This window comes from Apium graveolens, chromosome 3, assembly GCF_009905375.1.
Source record: "Apium graveolens cultivar Ventura chromosome 3, ASM990537v1, whole genome shotgun sequence".
Lineage (NCBI taxonomy): Eukaryota > Viridiplantae > Streptophyta > Magnoliopsida > Apiales > Apiaceae > Apium > Apium graveolens.
Genome location: NC_133649.1, coordinates 30,475,471 through 30,488,714, shown reverse-complemented (window position 1 = coordinate 30,488,714; position 13,244 = coordinate 30,475,471). Strand labels below are relative to the sequence as shown.

General features: G+C 36.7%; 1 protein-coding gene across 1 annotated transcript; it reads left to right on the top strand.

Annotated features, from left to right (window-relative positions):
* The first annotated feature begins 396 nt into the window (after window positions 1–396).
* On the top strand, window positions 397–9,102 carry LOC141714062 (plasma membrane ATPase 2-like). The gene is made up of 8 exons (XM_074517605.1): window positions 397–531; window positions 7,335–7,454; window positions 7,542–7,664; window positions 7,750–7,854; window positions 7,950–8,094; window positions 8,238–8,399; window positions 8,488–8,726; window positions 8,938–9,102. Exons 1-8 carry the CDS (start codon window positions 397–399, stop codon window positions 9,100–9,102), a joined length of 1,194 nt encoding a protein of 397 aa, XP_074373706.1.
* Window positions 9,103–13,244: the final 4,142 nt, after the last annotated feature.

Here is a 13,244-nt window from a genome sequence, read left to right as displayed (position 1 = left end):
TACAGTTTGTAAGCATTACACGACAGATAATGGGTGGAATTTTTACAGTTTATTTTTAAACGACTATTTTAGGCAATTTCTATTAGTTAATTTACTTTACTTTATGATTTTTATCAGTTATTTTTGAGATAGTATAAAAGCTTATTTCATTGCAATTGTTTTCTTTTATCATTCTCAAATTCTACTACTCTTATTTCATTCTCTCTCAAGCAATTATTATCCTTCTCTTCAAGCTTTCATTCTCTAACAATGGCACCTGTAGTAAAGATTATGTCTCAAACTGGGTTCATTTATGAGAAGAACAATTTCACTGCATTGGTCAATAAGGGTATTCAGCAATCAGAGGACTATCACAAGATGATGGACTTTTTGAAGAACTACAAGCTAAATTACGCCATGCTGGAATCACCCACAATCTTATGTGAAGTTGTTGAAGAGATGTGGACCACTGCAATCTACAACTCTACTGACAAGACCATCACTCTAACCATCAAAGGTAATGAATTTTGTATCAACAGTGATGTGATAAAAGCATGTTTCAAAATTCCTGATAAGAATGTGACTTCACCACACAATGACACTGATATTATCAATATGCTTAATTCCATGCATTATGCACTTCCTACTTCTAAACTGAGTGATATTATGAGAATGGGTCTTAGGAAGGAGTGGAGTTTCATGTGTGATGTAGTTACTAAGGTTTTCTCTGGAAAAGTCAGTAATTTTGATTCAGTGAATATTTCCATGCTTAACATGCTATACATGCTAATTACAGATAAATTTTATAATTTCAGTGACCTTGTCTTGTTTGAGTTAGGTTTTAAATTAGGCGAGTTAGCTAAAAGAGGTAAGAATGTGTATTATGCTAGATTTTTCATGTTATTGGCTAACCATCTGTGTGAAGAGATTGTGCTTGAGAACCCAAACAACAAACTGGTTTGTTGGGTTCAAGAGAGAAGACTCATTGCAGATTTGAACAGGGCCAACCATCACAAGGATATGCCAATGTTCTACTTTCCTGTAATACAGGCACCTCAGGTAAGTGAGGTAAGTTCATCCATCCCTACAACTATTCCAATATCCAAAATTTCTTTGAGTTCGGGAGTAGCTATGGCAACTGTACCAATGACCAAACAGTTGCCTACCAAAGCTGCTAAAACTACTACTATTTCTAAATCCAAATCAAAGAAAACCCCCTCTGGTATCTCTCAAAAGATACCAGTTGAAAAATCCACCAAAGCCAAAGAGGGGAGTGTGAAGGAGGGTAAGTTAGGTAAGGGAAGGGGTGAACATCAAAGAAACCCCAAGAATAAGGTTAGAGAGTTGAGTGAATCCCAGCCTAGCCACACTGCAGTTTCCCAACAAACTGCAGTGCTTAAAAAGGATAAAAGCTCACTTCTAGCTGCATCCTCCCAAAAGGATGCAGTTATTGAACAAAGCTCTCAGACAAGAGCACAGGCCAAAAGGGTTAGGGACACATACTCACCCCAAATTTATACAAGAAAGAAGAAATCTAAAACCTCCGGGGATGCACAGGGCACACACACAGTGCAAATTGGTGCTAAAGACACAGTCCCTGCACTCTCTCAAATTCAGTTTGATGTGACTCCAATAAATGTGGAGTCACAGCCAAAATCTGTAGTTATAGAAGCATCTCATACACCATACTCACCAACAAACTCTTTGGAAGTGGATATGATAAACACTTCAATTCCTGATTCCCCTTCTTTAACTCTGTTGGGGAAGCCAAAATTCAGTGCAAGTGAGCATCATCTTTTAGATGATTTGTTGGCTCACTTGCCAATTCTTTCAGAAACTATTGTGACATTCGTGCCCCAAATATCTTCAATCAATACAGAGTCAACAATAGTTTCTCTTCCCACCTCATTCATTTCTACTCTCTCGACGGATATTGCTCATCCGTCGAGTAGTGATTGTATCCCGACGGATAAGCCTAACAGCAGTTATTCGTCGGATAGCACTACCACTCACTCGATGGATATCACTCATCCGTCGAGTATCTCTGCACAACTCCAAACTTCAATTATTTCAAGTGCAGAAGATTTAGTGGTTGTACAGTCACTCGTAGGACTGAGAGAGGAGAGTGTCTTGAGTAAGAGGCTGGGTTGCTCCCAGGCAAAAGGAGAGGAAATGAGTGAAACTCATGAATCCATTTATTCAGGATTGGAAAAAGGGAGTGAGAGGAGTCCCACCTTAGTAGGTGAAGGTGAGGGTGTGAGGGTGGGGAGCCAGGGTGAGACCCTGATGCAACAAAAGAGAGAACATGAGAGAAAAGCAGGTGCAAGGGGTATAAGGGTGGATCCACCCATTGCTCATGAGTCAATGATTGTGGATGATGCTGAAAAGGAAAGACAATTTCAGCAACATTACAAGGCTGTAATTGATAACATTTCCTTGGATGCTGACACTTTTACTCATCCTATGTCAGCCTATCAATTGTTGGTTGCTCAGGGCAATGAGGAGGCAGAAAAGACTTTAAATCTGGTGCATACTTCAGAATCTCTACAAAGGGATAAAGCTGCTGTCAATTTAATGCCTCCTACAGCTGGTGAGCCATCTGAGGAATTTGAAGTAAATTTTAATGATGATGACTCTATTTCATTTGATGGAAGCATGAACTTAGGGGGAGATGAAGGCCCAAGTTCTATTCCAGATTTACCTGAATGGGCCTTGACAAAGGAGTCCACACCAGGAAAATTTGGTGTATCCTTGGTCAAACAAATTATGTCTATCCAAAAGGCCATTCAGAAGAGCTCAAATACTGGTACCAAGGCTATTCTTCAAGCTCACCTAGATTCTCTACATCTCATGAAGATACAGTAATTAAGACAGAATCTGAGTGTAGATGAACTCAAAAAGGATATAGCTGACTTGAAGACCTACAATTCTGAGAAGCTGGATTCAGTCATGCCATATGGTACCATGCAGGATCTATTACTGAGACTGAGAAGAGAATCAGATTCTGAAAAGAAGCTGGCCAAGTTGGAAGATAGAGTTCAAGTTATTGAAAATTCTGTGACCATCATTCTTCAAAATCAACAGTCTCAGACAAATCTTCTAATGCAACTGGCTCAAGCACAAGGCCTGACTCCTCAACTTGATGATAACAAAATGGGGAGAAAGAACCAAGTAAGGGGGAGAAAGGACCAAGTGAAGGGGAGAAACTTCAAATACAAATCAGCAAAGTAATTGTATCTTCAATTACTGTCTCAAAGCCACCAGTTGCAGATGGTATAGATCTGATTCAAGTGACAACAGCAAACTTGAAAGTTGCTGAGAAAGGAAAGTTGAGTTTGATCAACTGGGAGAAGATTGATGAGGAGATACAGAAGAAGTTTCAACTTGTCAAGGAGCCAGTTAAGTCAGTCATCCATCACTCTCAAGTCAGGCAAATCAGTGTGAATGAGATGAGCATGAATTATCTGGAAAGAGGACAATCTTCCTGCATCAAGTCTCCAAAGGCTGAAATGATCCCTAAACCAAGGGTAAACTATTCAAAATCATCCTTGAAGAACCCCTTGGATACTGTGTATGAAACACCCAAGCCTGATGAAAAGAAACTTCTGTCAAGATCAATTATTTTCTATAAAGATCCGACTGATTCAGCTTCTAAAAAGAGGATTGCTAAGATATTCAGAAATGGGAAGGAAATTTGTGTGATAGCTGGACATCCTCAATTTGCTCAAGCAAAGAGAGAAGAAAAAGCCAGATTAAAGCAAGAAAAGAAGCAAGCTGCTCTAGATGTAAAGAAGGCTAGACAAAAGAAAGAGCAGATTGCTATCTTAGCCAAGCTACAGGCTGTGAGCTCATCTCAACAAATTCCCTCTCAACCTTCTGAAGCCACTGAATCAAGGAAGCAAATTGAAGAACAGAAGAAATCTCCAAGGAAGAAAGAATTGGCTAAAAGAACAAAAAGGAAACTGGATATTGTTGACAAGGAATTGGGAGATCAATTTCCTAAGGAACCCACACCAGCTACAACTCAAGCATCAAAGCCCTCTGTGGTATTTGAAGATATAAGGATGGTGGATCCCTACAGGAATATTCATGGTGAACCTATTGTGCCCAAGAATGAGCCAATAGAATGGGATAACATACCAATTCCTGACTTCAGTCTACCAATCCTTAGCAAGCCAAAAAGGACAAAGTCAAGGGCAGTCAAGAAAGTGAAGTTGTCTCCTCTCAAATCCAAATCTGTAGTCAATGCTCAGCCCAAAGTCAATAAGGGAGACTACTTGTACTTGTGTGACATCAAAGAATTTTCTGATCTAAACCTCTATCTGGATGAACTAGATGAAGTGAGGGGAATTGATGCATACAGAAACCTACCTGAAAGGTTAGTATTCAAGTACAAAGGAGGAAAGGAGATTGTGTGGCCACTTCACAGGATTCTTCAAGAGAGCCAAGCTGTACTGATTAAAGTTTATTCATCCTTCAAGAAGAACTTTGGGTTCAATGTCACTGCAAGAAGACTAGTATTGAAGAAGATTGAAGAACTAAGGAGTGTTAGAGCTAAAGATGCACTCCCCAAGACTCTAATTATCCCATATACAGGGAGAGGAGTGCATCTAAGGCCCTACTGGCTAATGGAGTTCATAGATGACAAAGGGGTGAGAAGATTCTTCAGATTAGAAGACCAATTGAGCATCTCCAACAATGAGACTCTCTTGGAAATGCAAGAAAAGCTAAATCTCTCAGAATCTGATGAACTGGAATTCCACAGGCAGCTCCAAAATCAGATTGATGAAAACAACAGAAAGCTTGGAAGAAGATCCAGACCTTCAAGAAACTAGAAAAATCTGCTCAGGCTAGAGGAGCATCTTGAAATGACTGTGACCTAAACTTTGTACATTTTGATTATTTGAAGCACTTTCAGTATTATCTACTTTTCTTTAAAGCTGTATGTTTAGGATGTTTTGTTATCATCAAGTATCTCTTAATTTATGGCTACAATTCCAGTAGACATAAATTGGGGGAGATTGTTGTGCATATGTTGTGTACTTGATGATTTCATTAACAAAACACCTAAGTAGATTTTACTTAGTGAAATAATGTAGCACTCGACAGATAAGAATTATAGTCCCGACGGATAACTCATTATAGTCCCGACGGATGATGACTTATTATCCATCGAGTGAGTAGCTTATGTAATAATGAGTCTATAGCACATTTTTGCATACACCTTTGTATAGATTCTGTAGTAGCATATAAGTCATGTTGACTTTAACTAGCACTGCAAGACGGATGATCCGTTCTTGCTGAAGAAGAGCCTCTCTCCGTTCTTTTTCCAAGCGATCAAGATGGAGTTGATAGTCCATCTCAAAGAATAAGAGATTTTTCCGAACCTCTTGTGGAACAAAGTTCCATATCTCATCAGGAATGGGAGTGACGTGCCATTCCTGTTCCCAGTCACCACAACTGAACTCGACGTTGAAGTTTTCATAGTTCATAAACATGTTTACAAGAACCATATTTATAAACTCTGATTCTTGTAAATATGGTTCTTGTAAACATGTTTATGAACTATGAAAACTTCAACATCGAGTTCAGTTATGGTGACTGGGAACAGGAATGGCACGTCACTGCCATTCCTGATGAGATATGGAACTTGGTTCTACAAGAGGTTTGTTGTGCATATGTTGTGTACTTGATGATTTCATTAACAAAACACCTAAGTAGATTTTACTTAGTGAAATAATGTAGCACTCGACGGATAAGAATTATAGTCCCGACGGATAACTCATTATAGTCCCGACGGATGATGATTTATTATCCATCGAGTGAGTAGCTTATGTAATAATGAGTCTGTAGCACATTTCTGCATACACCTTTGTATAGATTCTGTAGTAGCATATAAGTCATGTTGACTTTAACTAGATATGCAGAATAGGTTGATTAATTGTACATAAATGATGTCTTGTAATTCTGCATAAGTGAATGAAGTCAAGTGCCAAAATAGCTACTGACGGATGATTAACAAAGCCATCGACGGATGATCAAATGGCTATCAACGGATGTTTAATAAAGTAGTCGACGGATGATCAATGAAGCCATCAACGGATGATCATAAAGTCAACGGATGATCATGTACCCAACGGATAAAGAATTCAAACATCAGTTGACAGCGACAACTGGTCACATGCGTCGGGATGTATGCAAAAAGGAATGAGGAAGCCTATTAACTGGGTAATCACTACTAGAAAAAATAGAATAGACATCGCCTCTTAGACATCAGTTGCTTTTGGAGCCGATGTAAAAGGTGTTTTCTACATCGGTTTTAACCGACCGATGTCTTTTGTTGTTATAAACATCGGTATTTTAGCCCAACCGATGTTAAAAGTTTGTTTAAAAAAAATTTAATCAGCGCGCCTTCCTTATTTCCCCCCTTGGCCAAATAATTCATTCCCTCCTATTGTTCCCCCTCTTTTTTGCCTTAAAAAATTTCTCCCCCTCTTTTCACACAAATTTTGCCTTAGAATTTTTTCAAACTCTCTCCCCTTTTTTAGTTTACACCCCTTTTTCAACTTTACACTTTAAAATATTAAATATTTTCAAAATCAAAAATCAAAAGATAAATCCTTTCAGTCTCTCGTTTCTCTTTCTCACTCACTGAAACTCACCCCTCTATAAAGAACCCTAAATATCACCTCTGCCTCTCGATTGTGCTCAACTGAAGATTCAGTCATCTCTCCCAACTATTTTTATGTGCTCTCTGTGCTCTCTCACCTCTCTCTTTTGGATGGAGTTTGAATTGGATAAGGTCAAGTCTGAGTTTAAAGGTTAAAGATGTGAGATTAAAGCTTGGAGGTCGAGCATAAATTGGGTAAGATTAACCCTAATTTTTCACTTAGAGGTTTCATTTTAAAACCCTATTTTTTAAATGATTGGTTAAATGTTTGAATTGAGCATGTTAATTTTTTATGCTTTTAGTTGAGTAATTGCTTGAATTATGTATGTGGGTATCAATTTTGATGTATATGTGGGTATATGTTTTTATTTTGATTTTTGATTTATAAGTATTTATATTATTCTGTCACCTATTATACAATACTGAGGAATCACGAAATTAGTTTAATTTATATAGTTGATCCGAACATTAATATTCTATTTCCAATTAATCGAGTTCTTTCATGTTGGAGCATAACGATGCTTCTGATTTTCTTACTTATACAAAATGGCGACTGGTTGATTTTTAGTATCCATATATAATGATAGTAAGAACACATATCTGTTTGAGTTTGTATTAGAAGGCTACTTGTAATATGTACTTACTTATCCCTTTCCTGTTATTGATGTCTTCTTTGTCATTGCAGGTGTTTGTTAAGGGAGTGGACAAAGACGACGTAGTACTAATGGCTGCAAGAGCATCGAGGTTAGAGAATCAAGATGCAATTAATGCTGCTATCGTTGCAATGTTGGCAGACCCTAAACAGGTATTTTTAGATGTTTTTAGATAATAGAGATGCTCCTCTTGTGATGCGAGTCAGCTAAATTATACTTGAATTCGTGTTTTACTAAAGGCACGAGCTGGAATAACTGAGATCCATTTTCTGCCATTTAATCCAACTAACAAAAGAACAGCACTGACATACATTGACAAAGCTGGTACAATGCATAGAGTTAGTAAAGGTGCACCAGAGCAGGTAAAACTAGTTCTTGTAGTCTAAAGGTATCGGAGAAATTTCAGAGAATGCATTTGATAAGTTTGTTTGGTCTGGTGTTATGTAGATTCTTGACCTGGCACACAACAAATCCAAAATCGAAAAGAAGGTACATTCAGTAATTGACAATTTTGCAGAACGTGGACTTCGATCACTGGGGGTTGCTCGTCAGGTAACTGATAAAGATCTCATAGACAATAGCTTAAGTACTTTTGATTCAAATGTTTATGTTAGTGTACTTAATTTTTTTTCGGTTTCTTTCTACAGGAAGTGCCTGAGGGCAACAAAGACAGTTCTGGCGGGCCTTGGGAGTTCATTGCACTTCTTCCTCTCTTTGATCCACCGCGTCATGATAGTGCTGAAATAATTAGAAGAGCTCTGGAACTTGGTGTCAATGTCAAGATGATAACAGGTATGTTAAAACATAAATTAATCAGTAGTACTTATTTGAAATTTTGGGTATAAATGATCATCTTCATGAAAGAGAGCACAGACCTCAAATGGCTAAGTGAACTGAACTGAGATAATTAATGATGGTCATTGAAATTTCTACAGGGGACCAACTGGAAATTGGCAAAGAAACGGGTCGAAGACTTGGAATGGGAACAAATATGTACCCTTCATCAGCTTTGCTTGGAAAGAATGGGAATGCGGATTCATCTCTACCTATAGACGAGCTCATTGAGAAAGCTGATGGTTTTTCTGGCGTCTTTCCTGGTTCGTGTCTTACATGCCAATTTTTGTTTTGTGCTTATTGAGATGCTTATGAGCTTTTCTGATGTCTTGCTACAATTTGTTCTTGAAGAACATAAATATGAGATTGTAAAGAGGCTGCAAGAATTAAAGCACATTTGTGGGATGGCTGGTGATGGTGGCAATGATGCACCGGCCTTAAAGAAGGCAGACATTGGAATTGTTGTTATAGATTCGACGGATGCTGCACGGAGTGCCTCTGATATAGTGCTAACAGAACCTGGATTGAGTGTAATCATTAGTGTTGTATTGACAAGCCGCTCCATATTTCAGAGAATGAAAAACTACACGGTATCTAAAGAGCTTTTTGATTTAAAATGTCAGAATTTTTTAAGCTGTCAATGAGAATCCCTCTGCTGTGAATGCATGGGTATTGCCTATCCCTCTGCTGTGAATTCGCTAGCTTATACACGTTCCTCCTATTCTTTCTTGGTGTTGTTCCTCCTATTTATTTAAATGTTCCTAAAAACTTGTACTGATCTTGTTTGATTTTGTTACACAGGGGCTACGGCCAACTATTCTGAAGCACACTCTTCTAAAACTTGCTAACCTTCTTGAGAATTGCTGGCAGCAAGATCCAGTTTTAAGGCCTGACTTCACTGAAATAATAAGAATTTTACAGCAAATAGTCAAGGAGGTAGTCCTCTTCTTTCTGGTTTCGCAATAGCATTCACAATTATATGTTTATGAACACATATATTAAGTTTAAGTACTCCAGTTTGTAGTTCAACATATGACCTAGAAGCAGTGTCATACTTATTTTGATACTGATTATGCTGATTTTGGGGCATCGTTATATGATATTTACTTTATGTATGATGCATTCTTAAGTGCTATATTTAAATCATACTCACAAGAATGCACACTCGTGAATATATTTAATCAATTGTGACAGAATAGCATATAAGATTCTGAATAGAAAATATGAAGTTTTTACTATATTCCAGTCGGTAATTGAGGATATTTATACAGTACATGCATTATATTTGGATATGAATTTAAATGTTTATGCTGTGTGATACATTATATTACAATATTTGGAAGTCTCTTGAACTTTTAGATCATTAATAAATCACAAGTTCATGCATTTACCTTGTGTGTATCACTCGCAGATAGATAGAATGGGACAACAGGATTCTTCTGTAGAGGATGAGGTCCGGTATCGATACAATAGCGTCATCTTGCACTACAGGAAGTCATTTATTCAAGAAAACGCTCAAAGATACATATGCTTATTGTCATCATACAGGACGAGGCTACATGAGCTTTACTAAGGAGTGGGAAGATGCAGAAGAACGAGGGCGTTCCTCAAATGATATTTTACATGCTATTGTCGGTACCAAGTCAAATTCTTTGTATAGACAGTAGTAGAATATATGAATGGATATGTGTAGTACTTGATATTTGGATTAGATGAATATGTTGTACCTGATGTTTAAATATTGATTGTTAGATTTATAGATGACTGGTATTATATATCAATTGGTTTTGGTACTTCATTGGTTTTTGGAATCTGTAGTTTTAAAATATACATTAATAAAATAGGTACAAACATCATTACAATGGAAAATGATGTCTGTCAAAGCTTAATACATCAGTTCTAGTGAACCATCAACATCAGTAAAAACTGATGTTAAATACTACAACAACAAAAATCTTAAAACAAAAAACTGATGTTATTAAGTATTATAGACATCAGTTTGTTATAAATAGACATCGGTTACCAATTAAGAACCGATGTCAAAGGTATTGTTAACATCAATTTTTGATGAAAACTGTTGTTACTGGTACTAGTAACATCAGTTTATTGGTTAAATTGAAAGATTTTGTTTAGCTCACATATATTTAAATTGATAAAAATATCATATTCTGATGATATATGAAGATTAGATATGCATGAGAAATTTAATATCAAGATATAGAAATCGGTTTTAAACAAAGAACTGATGTTATATGTTGTATTTAACATCAGTTTAAAACCGATATTAAATGGGGGGTCTTTAACATCACCCATGAAGACATCGGATTTTTGCATTCATAGACATCGGTTTTTAGCCGATGTCTATTGACGTTTTTCTAGTAGTGAATAGAGAACAAAGTAGCAAAGCATCAAGACTGATAGTTTTTATGATGATTCTATCTTTTGACTTTGTAATCTTGGTAATATATAAACCAAGAAGTAGCAAATAGAAACAGTATCTGAGATACAAAAAAAGTGAGAAATCTTTGTAAGCAGAATTATTAGCATTTCTCTGTATTCTCAGTAGTTCAAATTTGTAAGCAGCTGTGAGCATTCTTGCACACAGAGTTCTCTCGATATAATATATATCTCTGGTGGAATTGTTTAAATCCACCAGAAAGTTTTTAAAGACTCTTGTTTTTAATTACTTATGTTTTGATTCAATTAAGTTTTTATTCCGCATTGTGCTAATCAAAACACTTATATTAGTATTCGAGTTTGAACATTTTTATTTTAAGAAAAAGGTTCAAGAATTCCATTCAACCCCCCTTCTGTAATTCTTGCTACATTGTTAAGGGACTAACAAGGTTCGGACAAATCTCTTGTTCTTTGAGATGGACTATCAACTCCATCTTGATCGTTTGGAAGAAGAACGGAGAGAGGCTCTTCTTCAGCAAGAACGGATCATCCGTCTTGCAGTGCTAGTTGTCAGCAGTAGGAGGAACTAATTGATAGCTTTCCTTCTTAGACCAAGGCTGTTAATGTTCACCATCTTAGACTAGGATTATCTTGTAATCTTTTGCATGTAATCTACAAATTTCATAAAATGTACTCTTTTGATATTCTAATGAAATTTCTTTTGATTGCAAGATTTAGTCTTTGTTTATCTCGCATTATGTGCATGTGAATGTTCTCATTGAAGCCTGTTAATCTTTACTTCATCTACTTGAACTGTATTTCTTGATGACTGTTTTGATTAAAATTGTGGTTACTAATAATTTGTGATGATTTGACAAACAAATGTTGAATTTGAATTGACATATCCTGACATACACTTGAGAAAGTAGAAGCAATTGAGAAAGCTCAAGAGAAGCAACAGGCCCAAATCTCTGAGGTCCTGGCTAATCAAGCTTCTCAACAGGCTCAATTGGATGAGATCCAATCTTCAGTTGAACTTCTTTTCTCACTCCTACTATCAGATGATGCCAAAAAGGGGGAGAAGATAGTTAAGTCCAAATGATCTAATGATCAAATACTGAAGAAGAAAGATGATGAAGCTGATGACCACCTGGGAAACCCTAGCAAGGGTAGAGGTCAAATTCAAAGTAAAGAGCACAGCAACAAGGTTTCTTCAAGGAAACTAATTACTGATGCAAGCAAATCTTCTATTCAAAATAAGACAAGTTCTGAAGCTGCTCAAACTCAAAATCTGATAGCAAATACTGAAACTCAAAATCTGATATCAAGTTCTAATGAGCAAACTCTGATGACAAAGCCTGATTTCGGATACAAGGTGGAAGTCAAGATTCTTAAAAGTTCATGCAAACTCTGAAGCTAAAGGGGAAGCAGACTACAGTCTACTACAAAGATCCCAAGATTCAGACACTTGATGAGGAAATTGCTAGAAGATTATTTCTGAAGCATAATCCAGGAATGGATTTAGAAAATCTCAAGGAGGAAGAAGCTAGATTTAAAGCTAAAAAGAAAAATCTAAAGCCAAAAGCTTCTGTTGCAAAAAAACCTCCAAGGCCTAAGGAAAAGGGCATTGTGATCAAGGAGAAGTCAAATACTGAGGCATCAAAGCCCAAGACTAGATCACAAATTGAGATTGATCCCAAAGACAAAGGGAAAGGAAACGTTGATGAACCAACCAAGCCATTGGAGATGAAAATTCCTCAAACTCTGATAAAGCCAGTGTGCAAAATGGTTTAAGTTATTGATGATAATCTTGCTGAAGATAAGGATATTCAAACTCTGAAAAGAAGGAAGATTTCTGCAGAATCAAAGACAACCTCTGACAAGGCTCAAGTTGTTCAGAGTGAAAAACTTCAAGCTACAACAGAAATAGCAAGTTCTGATAAAATCATCAAGACATCAACCTTTGAGAGTGCTCAAGTTGATTTGGACAAGATGAAAGTAGCTGACAAAAAGAAACTCCTATGGAAAAATGTCAAACCATCAGATCCAAAGAAAAGCCAATTGTTATCTGATTTCTTGACTGTTGGATTGAAAGCCAGAGAAGTAAGAGACAGAGCTGGACTAGGTTTTGATGAAGCTAAGATCAAAACAGAAATTGAAGTGCTGACTAGAGATCCATTTCTTTTAACTGATCAACCTCTTGAAGATGTTACACAGAAACACCTTGATAGGGTTATCTCTTTTCAAGTGGTACTGGATGCTCATGACAAGCACAATGTCAAGGAAAATCTGATTATATTTCTTGAAGATGGAAGGACATATCAGATGTCAGAATCAGATGTGCTAAACAAATCACTGAAAGAACTTCAATTCTTTCATTACCTTTTAGAGGTAAAGTCTGATATTACCAGGAGATGGTCAAATTACATATTGAAGACCATCAGAGATAAAGCAAGAATTTATGGTTCAAGAGTTACAGAATTAATTCCTAGTATTGTTGAAAATGATGGAAGTGAAATTCCAATGAAGAAGAATTCTGCTAAGCTTGAAGTGATTCTGAAAGGGAAATATCTATGCTACAATGAAGATTCTTCTCATCCTAGGGTAATAAGACTGAATGATGGTTTAGAAAGAAACCATATCTCTGCTTTAAGGACTGCAATATATCATATTGGAAGTCAGAATAAAGAGATGAAGCAAGTCAAGACTAC